This window comes from Papilio xuthus, unplaced genomic scaffold, assembly GCF_000836235.2.
Source record: "Papilio xuthus unplaced genomic scaffold, Pxut_1.1 DF827680.1, whole genome shotgun sequence".
Taxonomy (NCBI): domain Eukaryota; kingdom Metazoa; phylum Arthropoda; class Insecta; order Lepidoptera; family Papilionidae; genus Papilio; species Papilio xuthus.
In genome coordinates, this window is record NW_013530969.1 from 6,695,685 (window position 1) to 6,721,101 (window position 25,417).

Consider the following 25,417-nt stretch of genomic DNA (forward strand, 5'->3'; position numbering starts at 1 on the left):
TTAGTAAAAGAGGTTTTTTCTATTTTTGGGCATCGTACGACGAGCCCGCATTTATTTTTAATTACAAAAAGTATACAATGACTATAATTTCATATATATTTTTTACAATATGCATTATAATTAAAATATTTACAACTAAGATTAGCGAAGCGGTACAATGCTTATACTATTCTTTACATATTAAGTTAGTTTTCAAATAAATAAAAGTTGATAAGATTTTTATACTTTAACTAATAACTCATGTAATGATAGTAGATACGCAAAATTAATGACACTCAGAGTCGTCTCCAACGTTCAGACGTCATTTAAAGCGACTCATAGTCCTTCTAGGTAAGTGATCACTGATCACCATTCAAACACAAGGTTTAGGCAATTGTTATTACAGCTTGTTTTTCAAGACGCGACTTTGAATCAACACTCTGGTAATCAAAATTCACCTGCATGATTTGCCTCGTGCCGTCAGAGTGCGACCTAGTGACGTTGTTCTCAAACTTTGAAATGGCCATAGTTTAACGTTGTGCCGCTATGACGTCATTGCGCTAGAGCTGCGCGCGCTGCAGCAGCTTGAGCTCTTCTTGTGTGATGTGGGGGCGTAGTTTGTGTATGAGGGGCGCGGGCAGGGGGCGGCGCGCTCCCGCCATGTGACGGAACGACAGCAGCTGCTGCACCGAGGGCCGCTCCCGTGCATTGTATGTCAGGCACCACTTCAGCGACGTTATCAGCGTCGGCGGTAGGTCTGCAAATATAAAACATTTAAAAAATAAATAAGACAACAAAAAACATGTTTCTTTTCTCTCAGTCAATATGAAATACTAACGATCCGCGGGCGGGTAGTCAATGCGATGGTTGGGGTCGAGGATGGCGGCGAGCTTGGCCAAGTTGGGGATGTGCGAGAAAGGCGTGCGACCGTACACCATACTGTACAGAATGCAGCCCAGCGACCACACATCAGACTTGAACGAGATCTATTAATAAAAACTAAATATACATTTGAAAATAAAAGTCTTATCAATGAAATTCAACCCAGATACTACAATTAAGCAAAGGTTACCTTGATGGGCGCGGCAGAGGCGTCATCAGCGCAGCCGTAGCCGCCGGCGCCGCCCATGAGCGCCTCGGGGCTGATGTAGGAGTAGGTGCCGGCGGCCTGCGAGCGCACCACGCTGGTTGCGTCGCTGCTGATGGCCGAAGCGATGCCGAAGTCGATCAGCTTCAGCCGTCCCGACACCAGCACAAAGTTCGCAGGCTTCAGGTCGGCGTGGATCACTCCTGTATCAAAATCAGCTTATGTTGAATTGATGAAAACATACTTTTTAAAAAAAGTCCAAGAACAACTGAATTTAATCTATAATGTTTTTGTGATATTTACTAACAGTGTTGGTTTATATTTAAAGCTCACCCTGTTCATGTATGAAGAGCACAGCATGCAACATCTCCTCCCAGTAGTGCAGCAGTAGTGCGGGCGGCAGGGCGGCGCCGCGATCACGTAGCAGTGCCGCTAGGTCTGTCTCGCCTGCCTCTAGTATCATACGCAGCACTTGGTTGCTGCGGTCATATTCACTGAAACATCATGATTATTTAAATAAAAACACTTAAGGGCTCCTTCAAACAAATTTAGATGCAAGCGATCACATTGCTGTTTTGTTTCAATGAGAAATATAAGACACTCACTAATCATACAATCGTATGACTCTTATAGAGTCCTGCAGTTCCCGCAGAAGGCGCACCTCATTGACGTAACCCTGAGCCAGATCCTGGTCTGAACCCAGATATACTGTCTTCATTGCATATTCACCTGTTGTACCTAACTCTACCACCTGTAATTAAGGAAAAATTGCTTAACAACTAATTATCATTGGCTGCACAGAGGAAAGTTATACAAATATTATATTAAATTTTAAAGTTCCAAAAATAATATTATGAAACAATTCTGCTTTTAAGAATAGAGTCAGAGCTGACCCAAGTCTTTTGCTTACAGAAGTTTCTCTCTTATCCTGGTTTAAATGTATAAGTGTTGAGAAAATATTCAGAAAAACTAATATTATTAATACTTACTTTATAAACTTCACTGGAGCCACCTACACCCAACTTCTTCAGCAATAAATATTTTTTATCTTTCACTTGTATTGTGTTAAATGTTACTTTAGTATTATACCCCTTCAGACCCTCAGGGTATGACGGTGTGGGTACACATGCAACAGGCATCAGCCTTCTGTTCAATGGTGTCTCCGGGACTGGGGCTGGAATAGGAACTGACACCAATTTAGAAACTGAAGCCGAAATTGGTGTTGAAACTGGTGCAGAGATGGGAATTGGCAGTGAACTTGAAACCGGGATTGATACAGAAACTGCAGCTGATACTGGGACTGATGGTACAGATGTCACTGAGACTGACATTGCAGCTGATGCTGGGACTGAAGTTATTACTGGGGTTGAAATCACAACTGAACTTGGTGCTGGAACTGCAGCTGGAGTTTGTGGAGCTGCCGGTGCCGGTGCAGGTGTAACAAACAGATGTGCTGCCCTCTGGCTCGGCTTTGTCTGTACTTCATCTTTGTTTTTATCACTAGAGAATAATTCACACCTAACTTTATCTTTTTTGTTTTGAATTGCATTTTGCATGAGCGTTTTGCTCTGACTCTTACGTGAAGAGCCCGGGGTAAAGTGGCGAATACCAGACTTAATTTTCGGTGTTGCACTTTTAAGTTTCTGCTGCTGTTGTTGTTGTTTTATTATTTCAGGAGTTTTTTTGATGGCTGTACCTATTTTTTCTTGCGCTTGAATATTTGTCTGTTGTGGAGTTAATGCAGAACGTTTGCAGGTTTCTTTTGATGATCCTTGATACAGTTTAGCATTCTTATTGACACTTTGGATAATTCTATTCTCTTTATTTGGGTATGTTTTATTTGACTTTAGCCAATTTTCAAAAGTATTTTCTTTGTTAGTTGATCTTAACTTTTTGTCAGATGTGTAGTTGTTACTTGGTTGCAATTTAGGCGTTGGAGTCGTATATTTTGGAACATTGGGACTTTTTTTAGCAACCGTTTCACAGTCAGATTCATCACTGTCGCAAGATGAAAAACTAGAATCCGGTGTAAAGTCCTGTGTCTGCAAAGGCCACAAATTTGCAATCAACGCCGACATGGGCATCGGCGCTAATTTGATGCTATTGATACTGGATTCCGTGTTTTCAGTCATGGCTTACTGTACTTTCAGTTTATTAACTGCACGAAACTCTCTATAATCAATACATTTAATAAATTTTTATCACAAAATTGGAAAGGAAACATTTATGTGAAAATTATAAAGTCCATATATTTACAAACCGTTGGAAAACAATTTGAAATATGGTCAAAGAATAAGTTGTCGTTTGCCATAGCTAATTTACAAAGAATAAACAAGCTCGGTTGTCCATGGTTATATAATTTTTTTATTTTTTAATTGTATTTTTATTATTGGTTTAACAAAAACATTAAACTTCTTCTTTAGATATTACATGCAAACACTGCGCGGACACTAATTTTATTAATATGTAAAAATGTTTAAATATCTAATTCCTACAAGTACCAACCAAAGCGTATCTAACTACTTCTTAGCCGTGGTATTTATCAAGTATTTACCGCCTGGGATTTATCAAGCCGTCCTGCCCATACCTATATCAACTTATCTAAGACAAAGTGAAAACTTCCTGATATATATTTTTTTAAATAAAACAACTTTACATTTCTCTAATTTATAATTTGTGATGAGAATCGATATAAATATTTACAAAGCTAATAAATACTGATTTCACAGACATAATATTTGCAAAGCAAGAAAAAAATAGTGCTTAAAATACTAAAAAAAAGCTGCTATAAATATTTTTAGATATCTTGGCCGCTCTTAATACAGTTTTACACAGCATGTTGATGACCTTGGGAGGCCAAGATATTTGAAGAGACAATTACAAAGTACATATTTATTCTTCAGTAGACTTTGTGGGATATCTACAGTCCGGGGCGTCGCACTCGCACTTCATGAACTTGGACTTAACAGACCAAAATTTGTCTCCATAGTCGAAACTGTAAACAAATAAAGGTTTTAGCAGTAGGAGTTTGGTGCAGACCGTCCACGTTCTACGTCCTAACGTCGTTGTTTGTTATGTACTGTGAAACTCGTATATTAATTAGTCTCTATTAGTGAGTATCTTACGTGAGCTCCTCGCCGGCGGCGATGTCTCTAAGCGCGAAAAGAGCGACGTTAGGCAGGCGCAGGTCGCGTACGTCTGTGAAGACGCGCACAGGAGCCAGGTTGGGCCTGCAGCTGTGGTTGATGAAGCGAGCCGCGCTGCCGAACTGCGCCGCGTCCACGCACAGCTGCTCCGCGCCCTCGCTCCCTTTCTCACCCCCGCCGCCGCCATCCTGCACATTAGAATTTGTTTCCATAGTTAATTTAAACAAAAAATATAGTATTTTATAGAAGGTAAATAGAAGTCAGCAGTAGGACTAACATCGAGGAGATCCTGCTTGAGGTCTAGCGCGAACATATATTGGTCGTGCGCGCGCGCATCAGCGGCGGTGTGCGGCAGCAGCTCGCCGCAGTATAGCGCGGTGGGCGCGCCGGCGGGCAACGGCTGCAGCGTACGTAGCGCCCACCCGCACCGCGCCGTGCGCACCACGGCAACGCGGGCGCCCAGCGAGCCTAACTGTTGCAGCCGCGATATCACGCGGTTACCGCATGTACGCTAAATACAACATACAAATTAAAAATGTCATATTTATTACATTTCAATTACATATAGACAAACATTTTGTTTTGATATGTTATATATGTTGTGTTACCGCGTTGCAGGCGCAGGTCTGATTACATTCAAACAGCATGGGGGGGTCGTGGTAAGGGAAGGCGCGCGGCAGGCGGCCGGCGCGGTACCAGGCGCGCACGCCCAGCGCTGCGCATGCGCACTCGCCCGACGCGCACTCACTACCATGACATCTGCAACCCTATCACATAGAAAATACATTGCACTTAATCAAATATTTATTCTGGAGTTTACCAAATTATAACAAATGAATAAACGTACATACAAACATAATAAACCTTCCTGTCGTGGAGGAAATTATTTAATATCGTTTCCAATTAATTTTAAATTAAATTTAAAAATGAAAGATTTGAAAAGGTTTTTGAAGAGAGTGTACCTGCAGCGTGGCGAGCGCGGTGTCGAGATGCAGGGGCGTGGGCGTGACGTGACGAGTCACGTACGTGAAGTCGTCAGGCGCCCCCGTATCGTCCACCTCGTTGATGCATGGCACAGGGTACGGCTCGCGTCCCTTCGATATGTCGCTGCATATTAAACAATCATTTTTAATATTCATATCATTATAAAATATAACGTAAATAAGTAAAAAATAAACATCCATATTTTTTTATTTATCTATTAATAAAATAGTTTTACATAACTACTAAATGGAATATCCACCATTTTAAGCTATTTTCTATTAAAGAGATAAATAAAGTAATTTATGGATTCGTGTAGGTAATAGTGACTCACTTGCATAGCAGTCTGCAGCGGACGGGCTTATCGGATACGGCGAGTGCCATCTGCATGTTGAGGGAGATGGCGGTCTGACACTGACCCGAGCACACCTCCACCGCCAGCTCGCCCGCTGAGTTCTCCAAGTCCGTCTGACAAAAGATAAGCTTACTGCTACATTCATAGTCCTTTGATATCGATGATAACTTAAGCTCACCCTTAGTGTATATTACCAGTGTTTACTTAGTTTTAGATATATAATTAGTTTATGATAAATAATTATCTAACTTACCCTCGCGCCCCGAGCAAGTAGCATAACGACACATGCATAGTGACCTTGTCGAGCTGCGACGTGTCTGTTACATAAAGACAAAAAATATAAATCACATGAAAAAAATTGATGAAATACTTTACTCTAGGTTTTCTTGATATTGTTATAAAGTAATCTATAGTAAATGTAGCGGAAATTGGAGTGTTGTGTTGTTTGTAATATGAATGGTAACTGACAGGGGCGTGTCTGCGTGCGCATTTGTGTGCGCGTGCGCATGCGGCGCGGCGTGCAGCAGCAGACGCAGCGAGCGCGCGTCACCGTGCAGCGCGCACCAGTGCACCACGCCGTTGCCCTCCGCGTCGCGTGCCGCCGCGTCCGCGCCCCACTCCAGCAGCAGGCTGCGACACACAGACACACATTTATCACTTGACCTTGAGATGAGGCGCACATACAAAATTGTGGCGCATACGAGGAGTGGACGCATAGAAAAGGGAAATATAACCTATATATATACGTCTCCTACTCCGTTAATTAAAAGATAGACAATGCATCTGCAATTGCGAATATACACTACACACACTGCGACAGCGGTCGCTTCGCTATTTCGGCGAATTTACGGCGAAAAAAAAAATCGATCCCCAATCAGACCTGACGACATCAGGATGGCTGTTCTCAGCGGCCCAGACGAGCGGAGTCCAGCCGCCGTGGTCTCGAGCATCCACCAGCGCGCGCCCCTCCTCCAGCAGCAGCCGGCACGCCGCCAGCCCGCCGTGCTGGGCCGCCACGTGCAGTGCCGTCATACCATCCGGACCCTGATTTAATAAATTACACTTTATAAATCTACTAAACATATACTTAGAAGATATAAGTAGATATTTTTAGTCATTATTTATAAGTTTATTTGTTCACAACAAAATGTCTTAAAATTAATTATTTTTCCCTACAAACTCACCGGAAGGTTAACATCACATCCCGCAGCTATTAAATATCTTATAACCTTCATGAGATCTTCATCACTCGGCTTGTTGACGTCACTTTCAGCTACATCATTTTCTTCTTCTTCTACTTCTTTAATTTCTTTGTCTTCTTCTTTATCTTCTTTACTTTCATTCTTTTCATCTACTTCCATTGTTTCTGGCTTTTCGTCATTTTTAATAGTCTCATTCTTACTCTTGGTGGGTTTAGATTTATCTAACAGCGCTGTAAACAAAGATTCAACTGTAGACATAAGTGACCCTTAGTGACCATTACATGTCTATGAGTGTCAGATATAACAATTACCAGTGAGAGCGATGTGCAGGGGCGTGCGGTTGTCAGCGTCGAGTGCGTCCAGCTTGGCGCCAGCAAAGTGCAGCAAGTATACGGCCGCGACCCGCCCCCAGCGCGCCGCCACGCCCAGCGCACACTCCAGACCTTCGCCCTTTGCTGACACTACGGAAGGAAGAATATAATAAAATCTGTAGAAAGAGAAATAAAGGCTAGTCTACGTAAGAAAGAGTCTACGTAAGAAAGAACAAGTAAACAATTACTTAATGTGACTAAGCTAAAATACAATAAATAAAACTTACCAATTTTAGGTATTAACTGCTCTGGAGGCTCTCCAGCTATAATGGCGTCATGTAGTAGTTCCACTTTATCAATGGGCTCATCCTCTTCCATGGTGACGGTCTCCTCGCACAGCCTCTTCAGATCTATAGGAGGGGACGGCAGCAGGTCTTCGGGTATGACAGGACCTTGCTCGATCAGAGCTGGATTGATCCCGCCAAAGCCTATATAAGCTGGTATTCTGGGAACAATAAGTTTATAAAATCACATAATGTAATAAATATAACTGCTAAAGCCTTTTTAAAGCTAATTTTTTAAGCGACACAATAATAACATTTCCAACTTTGTTACTTTTTTCAGTTTGCTTCTTACTAAAAATTAAAGAATATAAACTAACGACTGCTCCCTCTGCTCAGGTAGATAGACCCGCTTGCCACTGCAGTGCATGTCGATCTTGACTCTGGCGCAGTCCTTGTTAGCGGGTTGCCACAGCACAGCGTGCACGCCGCAGTGCGGGCACCCCAGTCCCGCCGCCGCGGACACGCCCCCGGCCCCGCCCCCACCAGCCTTGCCCTCGCCACGCTCGCAGCCCGGGATGCCGCACTCCAAGTGGAACAAATGGCCCAGGGAACACTGATAGAAGATACCCTGGAGAGCAAAACAATCAGCTAACAAAGCTTTTCATGACATAAATCAACAACAAAATTAAATGGCAATTTTCCCTTAGTTGAGTGTATTCCTATAGTGGAAGTATTCTATCTTCTTCAATATCAAAGTGTTCAGAAAATCACTAAATTACTTTGAAAAATGTCACGTACCTGAGCACAAAATAGACCGCAGGCAGTGCAGCACATGTGCTTCCTGAGCTGCGCAGTGTGCTGGCGGCAGGCGAGCAGGTAGGGCGTGCGCGGACCGGCGCGCACCAGCGGCTGCAGCTCACCACCGCGTCGCGCCGCACTGTGCGAGCATCCCACGCGTACACCGTCCACACTGTCGATCGCCTGGCAGAACACCGGCTCTGTCCAAAACAACCACAAATAGAAATGAAAAAAAAAATAATTATCAAAATTATAATTAAACATATTTCTTTCATTAACTACTACACTTGGAGCCACAAAATGGTCTGCTTTATCGATTATTTTGTCTTTCTTGAAAAGAATTCAAATAACTTGCCAGTAAGTTCATCAGGGGCAGCATACATATTGCTGGAAGCCTCACAGTTGCAGGATGCAACTATTGGATACTCTTCTGGAGGGTACGCTGCTTCTTCACCGTCCTCTGGACCCGCTGCATCACTGAATAAAACAAAACTTACATTACATTTTATTGGTATGAACCATTGTTAAATACTTAGAAACTAAACATATATTTATATGAATCCTTAAGTCAGGAATAAGCCATATTTGTATTTCATATTTCTAATGCCTGCTATGAATGTCTTCCAAAAAGAATTTCTAGGGAACAGATTGTGGAAATTCGGATTGGAAGATACACATTTTTGTCTACATAATATTTACCGATCATAAAAATCACTGCAACTATATCTGAGTCTAGACGACCGACGCGGTGGTGCCCTGTAAAGAAAAGTCGACATCAACATAGCTTTTCATCAGTCTGACCTATCAGTTGAGTAGAACATACTTATTCTCATCATCTCCCATAGACATTGACGACTGATCACTCTCGTTGCCATATGACGAACACAGTCTAGTGGAGCGCCTGGGTCGTTCTGTTGGATTGCCACCAGCTGGATATAAGAAATCTTCATCACTGCTATCTTCATCAGCCTCCAGTAATTTACTGATCACCTCTGATTCATCATCAATTTCTTCATCTTCTTCAATGGCTTCAGCTTCATTTTCTTCATCTTCTCTGCGTCTGCAAATTGAAGATTGATATAATTTAATTCTATATTTACCAATATTCAGCGACTAACTTTTACTTCAAATTTACATTTTCATAATCTAAAGCATACCTTAAATAAGTATATTCATTATTAATTCAGATTATCATAGTAAATTTAAGTTACCTGTTGCTTGATTCTTGGGGTTGGTGTTCATTGGGGGTAGTATTGATGGCCTTTAAGCCAAGTTTACACAAATGTTTAACTTTTGAATCTGATGAATTCTCCCCTTCCTCTGACTTGTCTTGTTTTATATCTTCAGAAGGCTTATGACGCTTTACTGCCTTCTTATCAACCACTGCACTCTCTGCATCATAATTCTTTGAATGAGCAGACCTCCTAGTTCTGACACCCTCTTCTGCAGTCTTCTCTGGTTGTAAACCAAGTCGTGCATTGTTTTGTGACTCAAGGCCCATTCTTAGCTCTTCATTAGCTAATATCTTAGCAGTAGGTTTAATTCTCCTTGACAATCTTTGTGTTGGACCTGAAAGCGTTTCGTTATAGGACTTTTCTTTTCTGGCTATAGCATTAGCTAGTACATTTTCCGAAAACTCTTTGCTACGACGCCTTGTTGACCGCTTAGGTGTAGCTAGTGAACTATCTGAAGTTTCATCATTTTCTGACACTGACTGACTAACGTTCAGGCTTTTCTTAGCACTACTTAAAGTTTCATTGTCCTCGTCAGATTCCCATTTTGTGCAACGATTTCTATTTGATCGCCTTGGTGAAACTTCTTCGTGTTTCTCTTCTGTAGAAACGATTTTCATGTTGCTATTTTTCGCTCCAGACTTTTCAGAACGGAACGTCAACACAATACGTGGCTTGGCGTCTTTACTTTCAGCTTTTTTATCACTTCCAGGATCTGAATTTTCGATTCTAACTGAAACATCTGGAGATGTGTCAGCTTTATCGTGTTTCTTCTTGGGGGTTACTGATTCGTCGTGGTCCGAGTGCATATTGCAGGGTCAACTTTTGTTTATAGGTCAAGGTAAACAATGCCGATTCGAAAACTCAAGCAAAACAAAACATCCTTTATAATATTTTTCAATTTGGTTCATATATTGTATGAACTAATATCACTTTGTCTTTTTCGTTTTCCTGAATTATTATACAAATATGAATTTATGATAGATTTACATTTTAGAAAAAATTTTGCTTTTTAATTATTTCTCTGGCTATCACTCGGTTTTTAACTTTATACTTGGAAAATATTTTTTATTACTAGACATATAAAACATTCTAAAACTATGACTTAAATAATTAAATCGACATTACAAAATCAATTTTCAATCAAAGAAATCAAGTAATAAATACAAAACAAATTAATCAAAATTGAATAACTCAACAATTCAGAAATTATTATAGTTATAGATTATATCGACCAAAAAACCAATCATCAAAGAATGTTGAAAGAATGTATGACAGATAAGACAGATAAATAAGATCATTACCAGATACCTTCCAAAATATTAATGCTATTTCATAATAAATACTTTAAAATCAGGTATATCATAATACTTTTGTATCGTGAATTAGGAAATATTTTTATTTTGATTGTTCATAAAATGTTTGGTACAGTGTGAGATTGTGTGGCTGAATGGGGTTGGATTTAGGAAATTGACAATGACATGACAGTTTAAAAGTCCAAAACTTGACAGTTTAGATGTCAACAAGTTTATCAGCGTTTATCAGTTTTATTTGAGTTTAATGATTTTTCCTTTTTATTTAACGTGGTTTAAATCATTCAGGACACCTATACTTTTAGGAAATTACTAATATAATATAAAGTTTCCTTAATTACCTAATAACTGTGAATAGGAAAAGGAATAGACTCGGCACCTCTATTTTAAATACACAAATTATAGTAATCTTTGTGTAAATGTAATTAGACGAATTGTAAATTTTCATCTAAATCTAATTAGGACTTTGCAACAAAAGAAGCAACTTTTACTTTATGCTGTTTGCTCTGTTATCCACTCGTTATATATTTTTTAATTATATAATAAATACTTCCTGTTGAGTTTTTATTCATGCAAACTTTGTTATAACAAGTGAAATCTACTGTGGTTCGATTCCAATTTAACATTTAAGAAGTTTCAAAACATTTACCACAATGGAAAACCTATTTCTCGCTCCAGAACATGTTTTGCAAGGTGGATACTTTCAAGAAACTCTTCGAAAATTACAAGAACCAAACACTAGCATTGAACCTCATAACCTAATGTATCCAGTGTTTTTGCTGTAAGTATAAACTATTTATTGAGTATAAAATTGTATACAGAAGCTTTCGCTCTAGCTTGTGACAATGCATGCACCCTCTTGGAGAGTATGAGAATGTTAATCTAGGATTGTTTGTATTATTGTGTTCTGAAGTAATGTGCCAACACATTTATAATAAATTAAAAAAATATCTTGGACAATATATTTATAATATAAAATGTTTTAAAAGTAAATCATGTTTGGTCGGAGTAAAACATTATCTGTAGTGCCCATTTAAATATTGATAAACTTTTAACAAGTTTAAAGTTCAAATCTACAACATAATTTATAATGAACATTTGATAATAAAAAGAATTAAAAAATAAATATCATCATGAATATGAACACTATATCTTATATCCAAATGGAATCTTTACACATAAATCTGTGATGACTTGTAAAATATTAAAAGTCTATTTTCACTTGACTAATAGTAATCAACCAATACGCAACCATCATTCTTAAGGTGTTGTGTATATTCACTAGAGCAACTCCAATACTTCAATTACTGAATAAGCTAAGTGGAAATAGCCATTAATGAAATATTGTTTAATGTTACAGAGAAAATGAGGATGGCTTCCAATCAGTATCGAGTATGCCAAATGTCTACAGATATGGTATCAACAAACTTATACCCGCACTCAAAGAACTTGTGGAAAAAGGCTTAAAGTCTATACTTATATTTGGAGTTGTAGAAACATTGGATAAGGTACAGTGTATTTAAGCATATACTATATTTTTAATATCAGCAGATTTTTGTTAATTAATTAATATTTCTTGTACCTTTCCGACTAAGCTTTATGCTTGTACTAGGACATGGTTTACGAATATACACAAATGGCGGGATTTGAATCTCCAACCATGTGATCGGAAATTCGTACCATTAAGGATTAGGCTATTGCTATTTAAAAATCAATATTTACACTTGCATAATACATATTGTTTGTTATCTCTCTCATTCTACATGGAAAAAAAAGAGACAAAAATTGTGATAGAAAAGATACAAAATGGAATATTTCTCAAATGATTTTAAGTTTTATGTTGAAATTGTTTTGGATTCTGATATTTTACAAGTATAGTCTTGATTTAATTTCAATGAAATCTTATTTCTTTGTATTTAATTAGGATGCTACAGGCTCAAATGCTGATTCCCCACAAAACCCGGTAGTAAAGGCGCTACCAAAGTTGAGAGCTGCTCTACCACAACTGCTACTAGCTGCGGATGTGTGCCTCTGTCCATATACATCGCATGGACATTGCGGTATACTGACAGATAACGGTGCTATAGATCATGCTGATTCTGTGAAGAGAATAGCCGAAGTCGCTCTTGCGTATGCTAAAGCTGGTAAGATTAGTATATTAATAAAATTGGAGTGTTTTTGTGAAATATTGAAAAAAAAAATATGTATGTCATTCATCTGCTTTAACCATAACGATAAACCAGTTTATAAAATATTTGTTTGTCTGTGGGAATGTCTGTTCGTAAGGCAGCATTTGTCCCGGATAATCTCCGGAACGGCTGGTACGATTTTAATGGCACTTTGATGGGAAGGTAGCTGAGGCATGCCGGCATATTATAGGCTATTTTTTTTAATTCTGTGCTGACGTAATCGAGGGTGACCACTAGTATAGAGTTAATATCAAAAGAGAGATGACATATTTTTGCAGGTGCTCATATTGTGGCTCCCTCCGACATGATGGACAATAGAATTAAGGGTATAAAGGATGCTCTGGTCGCTAACAGACTACAGAATCAGGTAGATATATTTCTTAACTTCGCTTAAACCACTTAAGTTTTTAAATTGATCATGTCATATCAAGATTGAGGTGGAATATAGATTAATGTGGAAGACGAGAAACTCGTGCTGACCCCACATGGGTAGGACAAGGGCAGAGAAATGAATTAGTCACACCAAACACATTAAACACTTACTGCTAAGGGACTTCCTTAGTGGTTTAAATGACTCATAGTATATATGTATATGTATATTGTCAGGTGTCAGTGTTGTCGTACTCTTGTAAGTTCGCGTCGTCTATGTACGGCCCGTTCCGTGACACAATGAAGAGTTCCCCGATGGCAGGTGACCGCAAGTGTTACCAGCTGCCGCCCGGGAGCGCCGGACTCGCGCTGCGCGCTGCCGTGAGTTCATAATACGATACTCTGCAACTAATCGACATCCAATTACTTCGCTATTTCGGCGAATCCAGTCGGATACTTCCTTCTTACATTTTCTTGATATTATAAGGTGATAAGATAAAAAAATGTTAACAAATGGAACTTGCCCATATAAACATTGTAAGACAAGAAAATATGCCATATTAGAAATTGTATATTTTTAATATTAAAAAAATTATAAAAAAAATGGGAAAAAAAACTTTCAAAATCGGAGCACCAGGGGCGGAATTACGCGGCAACACACATAAACAAAAATACGGACGAATTGTTAACCTCGTTCTTTTTGAAGTCGTCTTAAAATGGGAAAAAATAATTTCACAGATATTTTTGGTATTCACAAATTTTTGCGTGCAAGTTTGCTTATGCTTAAGTCGGTATAATAAATATTTTTTTAATAACTTGCCACTTAAACTATCGATAGTTTTTTTTTATTTCAACTAATAGATTGTATTAACACCACTAGTGCAGGGACGTGGCGGAGGGCGCGGACTTCCTGATGGTGAAGCCCGGGCTGCCGTACCTCGACATCGTGCGCCAGACCAAGGACAAGTTCCCGCATCATCCACTCTTCATATATCAGGTTTGTACTTCACTGAAATCTACAGATGAGCCTAAGTTTAGACCTTTATCTACCCGCTTGATTTTCACGAACGAGCAAGCGGCTTTATTTCGCCAATACAGCGAAGCGGCATTTGCAATACTTTATCTTACAAATATTATAAATGCGAATGTTTAGATGGAGGAATGGATATTTGTTTGAAGGTATTTCCAGAACAGCTGAATGGATCTCGATGAAATTTGGCATACCTATAGTCTGGAAGATCACATAGGTTACTTACGTTTTTTTTAATTTCGCGCGGAAGGAATCGCGGGCGACTACAAGTAGGACAAAATGTAGAATGTTAAAATTTACCAAATTATTTCACCTTTGAGTACGAATTTTTAGATATTGAGATGGCAACACTGTACTTTTTGGTTTTTTTCTAGAATGTTCTAGTTAAAGTTGTTTTTGTATATGTTAATTAAAGTACATTTCACTGTTTAAAAACACTCAATTGATTAATATTTCACATCACAGAAAGATATTATTCCATTCTCACCAAAGACTTAGTTAAAAGTAAGTTAAGTTACATATTTAAGTATATAGTTATAATATATAGTTTTGATAATATGTAAGTTTAATTGTTGGTAGGTGTCCGGTGAGTACGCAATGATCTGCCGCAGCGGTGACGACCGTGAAGTGGAGACCATCCTCATGGAGACCCTCACCTGCATGAGACGAGCTGGTATGTATCATACTTAATTCTATCTTCCCACTCAGAGACGTTAACTGGTCACAGAGAGGCGATGTAGATTTGTCATAATAAGATGAAGGAAAATAATGCTATTACGTACATTTATCTGTTAATCATGGTTTTCTGACTCCAAAATTTCCTTTTAAAACGTATTTTTATCTCTGGCATTGTAAAGATAATGACGGAGATGACGATATGTTTTATACAGAGATTTAAGCTCGGAACCCCACGGTAAGAGTTTCAAAGATGTATATGAAGTCAAGCAACCCGCAGTAGCATTTTTTCTTAGTCGGTTTATGAGCTGATAGTCTTCATGAAAATATTTGTTGCATTATTTTTATTCAGCTCTACAAATGTGTTAGTAAGATTTGTATTCTATAGTTTTGAGATTCAATAAAAACTGTTTACTTTCACTTTTCGTAAACGCTTCAATGATTTCGTCTAGTTTTTGTTAAAATATTACAGTCATATTTTATTACTAGCGGTCGCCCGCGACTTAGTAATCACAGAGTTAAAAAAATTGTATATATGTCCGTCTGCATCAACTACCTTCCAATCAAAGTCCTGTCCAGCCCTTCGGAAGATTAATCCGGAACAAACGCGGCCTTTTGGATAGACATACAAACAATATTTCTAATGTACAGAGGAGGAGACGTGCAGAAAGAGGATATTTCCTATTCCCCTTCTGCAAAATTTTGAATATTATTTTTACATTAACTGGATTTAATCAAAGTTAGGAGAGATGAAAGCTACTTGTGACCACTAGATTTTAAAACAATGACATCTCACGCCTATAATCCAGTATAATTGGCGCGATCTTGACACACCCTTCTCGCTTCTTCATTGTCAAAACAAAAAAAAATGGTTGACTTCTTGTTGCCATAATGAAATAAAAAAATATATATTATAAATTTTATAACAAAATATAATTTTGTTTCAGGTGCCGATTGCATAATAACATATTTCACGCCGTTAATTTTAAGCATAATATCAAGGAAACATTGATAAAGTTTTTATGACATTTTTTATTTTTGTTTTTATATTAGACATTTAATTTTAAAATTAATTTGGTGACTGTTCTATTTTTTATTTTCGCTCAATTATTTTTGGGAAGTACAGACTGTTGTTGTTAAATTCTTGAATAATTTTAATAAATTTTTTGTAAAAAAAATATAACTTGTTTTTAATTAACCTTTTATATCCTTTTACTGACCATAGATTACATGACTATGTATGGATAGATAGATCCCGTAAAATAAATATAAGAATACACAAAATTTAAAAAAACGGATACAAAAAATAAAAAAAGTCAAATATTGCTTGGCTTATTATACTTCATGGGATGCCCACGGCCCACGCACTATTTGTTGCAAAAAGTTTATCGAAATATGAATGTCGTAAACTTCGGCGATGCAAATAATATAGGCAAATAAAGAATTGTTTATTTACTTTTATTTATGGTGATATTAAACTGTCATAGAATTTTTAACCCAGAGATAGAAATATATTGACATAAGCACAAACATTACACGATGTTACAACTTGATAACTGTTTGGTAAAATAAACATTCGATACGAATTCTAGAAAAGACAAACCCCTTGTTAACCTAAAGAATTAATAATTGAATAAGTTATCAGTTATGTTGTGATATATGTAGACGCTTATTTTGATACTTTTACGAGAATTGTGAGAAAATGGAATGAATTCAAAATAGTTCAAACTAGAAAAAGTTTGTTTAATTGAATTGGTACAAAAAATTAGAAGTCATCTAATATTTTACTAAAAATTAAATAGGATAATATGTGTAAGAAAGGAGTGAAATAGAATATTATGGTTGAAAGATTGGTCAAAACTACCAAACTACTAGGTCGACACTCCGCATTCAGTATATAAAAATTGAATTATTCCAACTTTTTATTCATTCAATATATGTTTTAAAATAATTACTGAATTAGAATAGATAGATTTGTTAATCATGCCTCTTAAATTAAATGCTAAAAAATTATTATCACAATTATCAAGTTTCCTAACTTTTTATCATTTAAATTTTTCGCCATAAAAGTGTTGACCTATTACGTGCACCTAGGAGAAACCGACCCGCCAGTGACTAACGTGGGCCAATCGGATTGCAACAAATACGTCCACTTGGACAAATCAGAAGCGTTCTTTGAAAACGTCATCAGTCTGTCGGCCAATGGGATTGGCCCACGCTGACTACTAGCGCTAAATATCAGTGACGGCGCGTGTCAAACTTCAGTTTCTCTCAAGACATCACAAGTGAAGTACTGCGCTGTTTAATCAATTTGCCATTTTTAATTGTGCATTAACGTGGCTGTGGAAATATATTTCAATAAATCTCTATTGTTAATCGATATCTAATATATTTTGGTAAGTTTTCTTTTTCTATATTTATTAAAAATTTGAAAGTAAAGTAGATTTTTTCCACTTGGAGTTTCTATAGATTTATAGCTTTCATAGTTTGTGAAAAATCAAACTTGACAATTAACTTATTTCGTTGTGGAATAACGTGTAAAATAACAAAATAATAGTATAAATTTCATTTAAAAGTTAGTACAAAATGTCAACGTTAACGAAATTTCTGGATGCTTGTGGGCCGGCGAGGTTAGCGGCCTACATTGGTTCAATACCGTTAGCTTACTATGTCCGTTGAAGCCAAGCTTTGTAGACTTTCGATCTCATATGAATAAACTTCAATGGAAATTTTGACCATTGACCGATTTCTCGATTCTGACCGGAATAGTACTAAACAAATAGCGTGACGTGTCCCCGCTTAGGTTACGTGTCCTTGATTCATTGAACGCTTGCTCTTGTGTGACTGATGTTATAATTCTTATTGTTCTAGATAAAGTCGTGTGCATTGTATGGTGAAAATGCGGTGGTATTTATTGGGATTAGTGTGCGCGGTGGCGCTTGTCTGCGCCGAGGACAAGAAGGAGAAAGATAAAGACATCGGCACAGTCATCGGTATCGACTTGGGTACTACGTACTCTTGGTAAGTTATTATATCCGATTTATTGCCGGTAAATTACCTAGATTCATTAGTATTAATTTAACTTGTTCTTATAAGAATTACTATTGGTAATTTAAAATAAAATAAATTTATTTTAATTTCTACAAATCAAAAATAATAGTACACAATTTTAACTAGCTTAACCATATGTTCAGTTTGTAGTGATAGTAATTGAACATAGTTTTTCAAAAATTAACCTTTGTTAGTTGTAAGAATGGTGTAAAAAACTGGCATTTGTCCAAAGACGATTGTTTATAGTCTCATTGACAATTTTTTTTCTTTCCTACAGTGTGGGTGTATACAAAAATGGCCGTGTGGAAATCATTGCCAATGACCAGGGTAACCGTATCACTCCATCTTACGTAGCGTTCACAGCCGATGGCGAGCGTCTTATCGGTGACGCCGCCAAGAACCAGCTGACCACCAACCCTGAGAACACTGTGTTCGACGCCAAGCGATTGATTGGTCGTGAATGGACGGACTCCACCGTACAACATGATGTCAAATTCTTCCCCTTCAAGGTAGTTGAAAAGAACAGCAAACCCCATGTTTCCGTCATGACCGCCCAGGGCGATAAGATCTTCGCTCCTGAAGAAATCTCTGCTATGGTTCTCACCAAGATGAAGGAAACTGCTGAAGCCTACCTTGGAAAGAAGGTCACCCACGCCGTCGTTACTGTACCTGCTTACTTCAACGATGCCCAGCGTCAGGCCACCAAAGACGCCGGTGTTATTGCTGGACTTAACGTCATGAGGATCATCAACGAGCCTACTGCCGCCGCCATCGCGTACGGTCTCGACAAGAAGGAAGGAGAGAAGAATGTGCTCGTATTTGACTTGGGTGGCGGTACCTTCGACGTGTCTCTGCTTACCATCGACAATGGCGTATTTGAGGTGGTCGCGACTAACGGTGACACTCACCTTGGTGGTGAAGATTTCGACCAAAGAGTTATGGAGCACTTCATCAAACTGTACAAGAAGAAGAAGGGCAAGGATATCAGAAAAGACAACCGTGCCGTCCAGAAATTGCGTCGTGAAGTCGAGAAAGCCAAGAGAGCATTGTCTTCCGGTCACCAGGTCAAGATTGAGATCGAATCGTTCTTTGAGGGCGAAGACTTCTCTGAAACTCTCACCAGGGCTAAGTTCGAGGAGTTGAACATGGATCTGTTCAGATCTACTCTTAAACCTGTACAGAAAGTATTGGAGGACGCCGACATGAACAAGAAGGACGTCGATGAAATTGTACTGGTCGGTGGTTCTACCCGTATCCCTAAGGTGCAGCAGCTCGTCAAGGAGTTCTTCAACGGCAAGGAGCCATCCCGCGGTATCAACCCTGATGAGGCCGTCGCCTACGGTGCCGCCGTCCAGGCCGGCGTGCTCAGCGGTGAACAGGACACTGACGCCATCGTGCTGCTCGACGTCAACCCTCTCACCATGGGTATCGAGACTGTCGGAGGCGTCATGACCAAGCTGATCCCACGTAACACCGTTATCCCCACCAAGAAGTCACAGATCTTCTCTACCGCCAGCGACAACCAACACACTGTCACCATCCAGGTTTACGAGGGAGAGCGCCCAATGACCAAGGACAACCATTTGCTTGGTAAATTCGATCTCACTGGCATTCCTCCGGCACCGAGAGGCATTCCTCAGATCGAGGTCACCTTCGAAATTGACGCCAACGGTATTCTGCAAGTATCTGCCGAGGATAAGGGAACCGGAAATCGCGAGAAGATTGTCATCACCAACGACCAAAACAGGCTGACACCAGAAGACATCGAGAGGATGATTAAGGATGCTGAGAAGTTCGCAGATGATGACAAGAAACTAAAGGAGCGCGTCGAGTCCAGAAATGAACTGGAGAGCTACGCTTACTCGATCAAGAACCAGCTCCAAGATAAGGAGAAACTTGGTGCTAAGGTTGGTATTTTTTAAATTATTACTTGAATTTATTTTCACTCTTTGAAGTTATCTGTTAATAAAACTGTCTTTTGAGAATGTATAATAGTAAAAGTTTTGATTGTTTGATGATAAATGCTAAATTTCTGTTTCCATTGTTACAGGTCAGCGATGATGACAAAGCGAAGATGGAGGAAGCTATCGACGCCGCGATCAAATGGCTAGAAGACAACCAGGACACAGACGCTGAGGAGTACAAGAAACAGAAGAAGAGCCTAGAAGATGTAGTGCAGCCCATCATCGCCAAGCTGTACCAGGGTCAAGGTGGCGTGCCGCCGCCGGGCGCGGGCGGTGAAGATGAGGACTTCAAGGACGAGTTGTAAACTGATAGGATATAACAAGTGATCGTAGCCAAATGTGATCTCCGCTCGGTACAGATTATACACGCGCTTTTGCCATGTCGCTTCGAAATATAAACTTAGCAATAAGTGGTCATCTTAAAAGCTTATAAATAGGTATCAAATCTTAATTGGCAGTTAAGCTCTTGTATAATCTGTACCGACGCACAGATACTGTGTGTAGATCGTTTTGTGTATATTTATTGTTGTGTTTGTTTGTGTGCGTGCGGTGAACTCGAAGTCAATCTCTCCAGGGCCGGCCGCCGCGCGCCGTGTGCATGGCTGTATGAATGTGTCGTGGCTGTATAAAATGTTGCATTTTTTATTTTTAGTATAATGCCAATAGTGTGAGATTTTTCTCTCGATTGGGTCCCGTCTGTTGTGTTTGCACAACCCTACGTATGTCTGCTAATTCTCGGTGACCTACCTCTGTGTTCTATACTGTATAATTGTTTTGAGACTGCTGAATAAATTGTTAGCTCGTAATTAATTATGTAGTAATTTAATAATTTTGAAGTACGGAGGAGTACATAAATAAAAGATTTTTAATAAGACTAAACTTGGTTTTTATTTAATCCCAATTATTGAAAATACTCGAGACTAGTCGCCGCGCACGTTATTGCTCAACTGCGAGCCGAACTCCATGTTGAAGGCGGGCGCCGCCATGATCGCTGCCTGGATTTCTACCTGTACTTGATCTAGAATTAAAACAAAATTAAAAAAAAAAAACAATCTGCTTAAGAGAACCACCATACCGGAATTAGTCGCAATATCGATTTTTTCGTTTTCGTTTTTTTTTTATAACAGAAAGGGGGAAACGAAGAGCGGAATCTAAAACAAGACCCATCTAACGGTAATATAATGTTATCAATCATCTTGTTAGCACTCTCTAAGAAGCGATAATAGTGTTATGTCAATTTGGTTTACCGCTTAGGTTCTAGCCTAGAGATTATGTAGGTCATTGACCGAGCGACTTAGGTTTGACTTCACTTGCTTTACTAAGTATGAGTCACTGGCGTTTCGGAAATTAGTTGCCTACTTGTACAGTTAAGTCAACTTACTGTTCCATAATTCTTATCAAGTACAGTTTTGTCGTAAGTGTCGGATAATTATACTTAAGACTCCCGTGCGCCATTCATTTATGTTACATAAAAACTTTGTTTTATTGTTTACATTGTGTAAAAACTTTCAATTGCAAATATGGAGGTATCATGAATTCAAATGACAACAAAAGCCTTTGCCATTGGCTGAGAATTACCATTACCATGGCAACCATCTATTTTTGCTGCTATTGGTTTACAATGTTGTCCCTTTCTTGCATTACAATTTATTTCAATATACTCATCCCTTAAGTTTATTGGGTTTAAAATACATATAACCCTTTATTACAAAAATAATTATTCGAAAGTATTTCGTGATTGCTACGATCCTGCGTTAGTGAAGTGTGTGTCAAATTAGTATATAATATATGCTTCTTTCATCTACTTCAAATATAATTTACCGATTGGTTTGCATGCGTCCACTTCTTCTGCGTTGATACCAGCAGCTGCGCGCAGTTCTGCCACGGTCTCAGTGAAATACGTGTCCAACTGAAAAAAACATTTAACTAAATCTGATAGCGGCCGATAAAGTATGACGATTCAATAAGAGATCTTCCTCTAACTTCACAATTATTAAAAATATGTTCCAAAACAATACAATAATTCAGTAAAGAAGAATTTTATTGATTCTAATTTTAATTCTCAAATTTACTGCAACTCAAAAAAAAATGATTAAAGCATTTACTTTTTAATTACCGTTACATCCGTGCGCCGCGTACCTAAACTGAACACATTCAAGAACAATGGGTTGTAGTACAAAAGTTTGTATATAGGTTTTGAGGTTACTGTGGCACGAGTTTAGAATTCTTACATCGAATTACACGCATTTTACCGTTTTTTTAACATTTTGTCATCAAATTGAACATCTGTGATTGTGTTCTGACATAAAACATGAGTTTCTTTTTCCCTCCTTATAGTAGTGTTGGCACAAAAGGATTTCAAGTGCTACTATTTTTTTGACGTAGAGTTTGATACCTGGTTTATTTTTAATGCTATATACGCCAATACTTTCATTGACAGCATCTATAAAGAGGCATATTTCAAATAATTTATCAGTACCTCTGCGTCCAGTGCGGCCTCGTCGTCTTCAGGGTGCACGAGCACGCGCGGGCCGGAGCCGAGCGGCGCGGACTGGCCGCTGCACCAATCCACGCCGCGAGACAGCACGCGCGTCTTACACGTCTGCCAATCCGCGTTCAGGAATATTATCCTAATAAATCGAATAGTTCTTATTTACTATACAACTAAGAATTGTAATAATTACTTAATCAGCCTCTTAGTGTATATTTTACATACAAATTCTACATTAAGGGTCTCGTTTAGTAAGCATAAACTTGTCAGGATCATCCAAAATCATTACAGCAAGTTTACGTCTTTAGAAAATTTCCATATAGCATTTGTTAGCAATATTATTTAAACAGATCAATAAACTAGACCCATTTAATTGATCGTAACGAGAGTTTCGAACAATTGTGCTAGTCGCCTTTCACTTAGAAAGTGTATCTCAGCTCTGAAAGTTGTGCCAGCTTCACTGTGCCCTAGGTCCGATCACTTTCTATTCTTTCTAAATCGAATTATAATATAACTCGATAGATAAATAGATAGATGTCAATAGCAAAAAACAATACTAAAGTCATAATTACATACCTATTCGGTGGCGTGGGCATGTTGTCCAAGTTTTCAAAATCAGCGCCACAAGTGGGAAAGCCGGTGAGGACCCAGCCATTATCGATGCAATCCTATAATAACTAGTAATCAACACCACCAGTAATTACTTAAAACTATAAGGCGCCTGACTCAGCCAGTACGCATTCGAAATTCGAAAACTCGTACATCAAAGTCCGACAAGCTGGATACTGGAAAATACCTACAAATTATGTACAAACATACTCTGCGATTACCTCTACAATGACGTATCAAATTGTAACTTAAACTCTTAAATTGTTTCAGCTCAATCTTACTGATCTAAACAGCGAAAATAAGATAAATTCATTATCATAGCTAGCACCTTTTTAGCCAGACGTCGCCTCACAATGTCGGCCCTGAGCCGTGTGCTGAGGCCGAAGTTACGCAGCTTCTCACCAATCTCGTCATCGCCTTCCTTAGCCTCGTTATAGAGATCTTTGAAATGCACTGAGAGAAAGACGTAATTTGGCGTAAACATTGGCGAATTTATAATAAAATATAACAAAATAATCTAACATATTCTTATTGAACGGGCGAAAAATATTCTTTGTATAATTTAGATACGAACAATGTACTAGTCCGAAGCGGTCGGAGAGTGTCTCGGCGTGCAGGCGGCGGCCGCAGCCGCGCGGACCCAGCAGCAACACGCGGTAGTTACCCGGCGCGCCAACCGTGGCCAAAGAGCGCGCGCCCGCGTGCGCACCCGCAGCCGCTGCGCGTATTCCCCGCACGCACTTCATCTCTATACACTTTGCGTCCTCACCTGGGTTCACGTATATCTCCTGTAAATATAATTCGATTAGAAAGAAACAAGCGGCCATTTTTAATTTATTAATTTTCATTGAATTAAGACAAGAGGTAAAGACATGACATGTTTTGACATGTTTTGCGTTTTTTAGCCTCTCCGTGAGTGCTAAACTTTGTTCCATGATAACTTTTAAACGTATAGACGAGCATAGCATAAATGCTTAACGTCTTTCATAGCCGTCGCTTATAAATGTTTAAAAACACAAAATTACTCGCTGCGTTGAAGAAAGAAATCTTTTTCTTCAAAGATATTGGATGTGTAAGAGTATGTCAACCTTCAAGGTAGCCTTGTAGGCGAACTTGAGTGCCTCGAAGTCCTGATCGAAAAATGATCGTCTTGCGGTGTGGGGATGGTCGGTAAGGGGAGCGTGCGGGGGCGGCGGAGTCAGCACCAACGTCATCGTCGGTAGCACGCCCAGCTGCTGCAGGCAGCGCGCCTCGCGCAGCGTACACGGGTGGTCTTATACAGAGAATAAATTTTGAAATCTGACATTATTAACTGTATATGGGGAAAATATAGTATTCAAAGAAAATAATTCTTCGAAACCATAAAAAAATCGGATTACCACAATTGTTATAGTTAATCATATTTTTTTACCGAACATGAGCCAACCACTTTGCAAAACCTGATTGGTCATCGTCAGAGACTTGGTAACTTCTGCCATCCGCACGGGGGAAATGCAGCCGGGCACGTAGTTATCGCTCTGTGAACGTGAAGAAATCGATTTATTGATATATCGAAATCGCTTCGTAATCGAATTTTTACCGACAGCAACCTTTTCGTAACGATCCATCACGCAACGCCGTGTGATAACGAAGAAACCTAAATCTTTTATTAAGTCTTTGGCGATCATGTTGATATCTGTAATTTCAGAGTCAATTTAAAAAAAGGTCAATGACGTGCACCCAAAAAATTTTATGTTTTCGTACCAATTCAATCGATTTTATCTCATATATTACTCATTAATATCTGAATTTGGATGTAGACTGAGACTACATTGTTGTGTAAATTCCACCTACCGATATTTACTTCAGGAGAAACTAAAATAATGACTCGGTCAGCGTCTTTCCCACTAAGTATACGGTGGTTGAGAAATACTTTCATATGTTTTAAATGGTCTTGGGGCAAGTTGATCACCAGGTCTTGTACCATATCCTGAATGTTACAAAGACAAAACTGCATTCTTTTCATGTAATCGACATTATAAATTTTAGCTATTTGAAATAATCAGGGACTTACTTTAAAAAGCTTGTAAATTCTGTATTTCTCCAAATAAGGTATAAACTTGTCTGGTATTTGCAAAGGCAGTTTCGTTGCATCGGTTTCAGTCATTTTTTCAACAAATGAAAAATACTTAGTATAAATACACACAAAAAGTATTTCAATCTGATTTCAGATTTGTTTTCTTTGACATGTTTCTTAATTTGCTATAGTTTTAAAAATATAAAGGCTTGCGTAGCTTAATTGTATTTTTGTTTATTTCTTATAAGATACAGGGACATTTCGTTACTTTCCTTAATGTCCAGGACCTACCTAT

General features: G+C 38.7%; 4 protein-coding genes across 5 annotated transcripts; 1 reads left to right on the top strand and 3 right to left on the bottom strand.

Moving 5' to 3' along the window:
• Positions 1-71: 71 nt before the first annotated feature.
• Mps1 (dual specificity protein kinase monopolar spindle 1) lies at positions 72-3,336 on the bottom strand. The gene is made up of 6 exons (XM_013311832.1): positions 2,056-3,336; positions 1,672-1,817; positions 1,400-1,560; positions 1,052-1,269; positions 818-965; positions 72-736 (listed from the first exon to the last, which is right to left on the bottom strand). The coding sequence occupies exons 1-6, from the start codon at positions 3,196-3,198 to the stop codon at positions 540-542; spliced, it is 2,013 nt and encodes a 670-aa protein (XP_013167286.1). The 5' UTR covers positions 3,199-3,336; the 3' UTR covers positions 72-539.
• A 387-nt stretch (positions 3,337-3,723) lies between these two features.
• Positions 3,724-10,393, bottom strand: G9a (histone-lysine N-methyltransferase G9a). 2 transcript variants are annotated; one of them, XM_013311681.1, is made up of 18 exons: positions 9,355-10,393; positions 8,967-9,203; positions 8,843-8,899; positions 8,499-8,620; positions 8,144-8,343; positions 7,723-7,973; positions 7,349-7,566; positions 7,062-7,211; positions 6,733-6,980; positions 6,429-6,592; positions 6,017-6,178; positions 5,802-5,865; positions 5,528-5,661; positions 5,175-5,319; positions 4,821-4,979; positions 4,490-4,723; positions 4,192-4,400; positions 3,724-4,061 (listed from the first exon to the last, which is right to left on the bottom strand). In XM_013311681.1, the coding sequence occupies exons 1-18, from the start codon at positions 10,182-10,184 to the stop codon at positions 3,959-3,961; spliced, it is 3,687 nt and encodes a 1,228-aa protein (XP_013167135.1). In that variant the 5' UTR covers positions 10,185-10,393; the 3' UTR covers positions 3,724-3,958. The 2 variants fall into 2 exon arrangements, with proteins under 2 accessions (XP_013167135.1, XP_013167136.1); XM_013311682.1 differs by lacking the exon at positions 8,843-8,899.
• A 544-nt stretch (positions 10,394-10,937) lies between these two features.
• On the top strand, positions 10,938-20,845 carry Hsc70-3 (heat shock protein 70 cognate 3). The gene is made up of 10 exons (XM_013311343.1): positions 10,938-11,469; positions 12,049-12,196; positions 12,613-12,832; positions 13,156-13,244; positions 13,484-13,627; positions 14,127-14,243; positions 14,856-14,949; positions 17,876-17,972; positions 18,280-19,909; positions 20,053-20,845. The coding sequence occupies exons 1-10, from the start codon at positions 11,342-11,344 to the stop codon at positions 20,269-20,271; spliced, it is 2,886 nt and encodes a 961-aa protein (XP_013166797.1). The 5' UTR covers positions 10,938-11,341; the 3' UTR covers positions 20,272-20,845.
• LOC106117183 (adenylate kinase 8) lies at positions 20,835-25,300 on the bottom strand. Its single transcript, XM_013311341.1, has 11 exons — positions 25,120-25,300; positions 24,900-25,035; positions 24,656-24,741; positions 24,478-24,583; positions 24,155-24,339; positions 23,641-23,854; positions 23,395-23,519; positions 23,034-23,125; positions 22,446-22,596; positions 21,788-21,875; positions 20,835-20,984 (listed from the first exon to the last, which is right to left on the bottom strand). The coding sequence occupies exons 1-11, from the start codon at positions 25,210-25,212 to the stop codon at positions 20,887-20,889; spliced, it is 1,374 nt and encodes a 457-aa protein (XP_013166795.1). The 5' UTR covers positions 25,213-25,300; the 3' UTR covers positions 20,835-20,886.
• Positions 25,301-25,417: the final 117 nt, after the last annotated feature.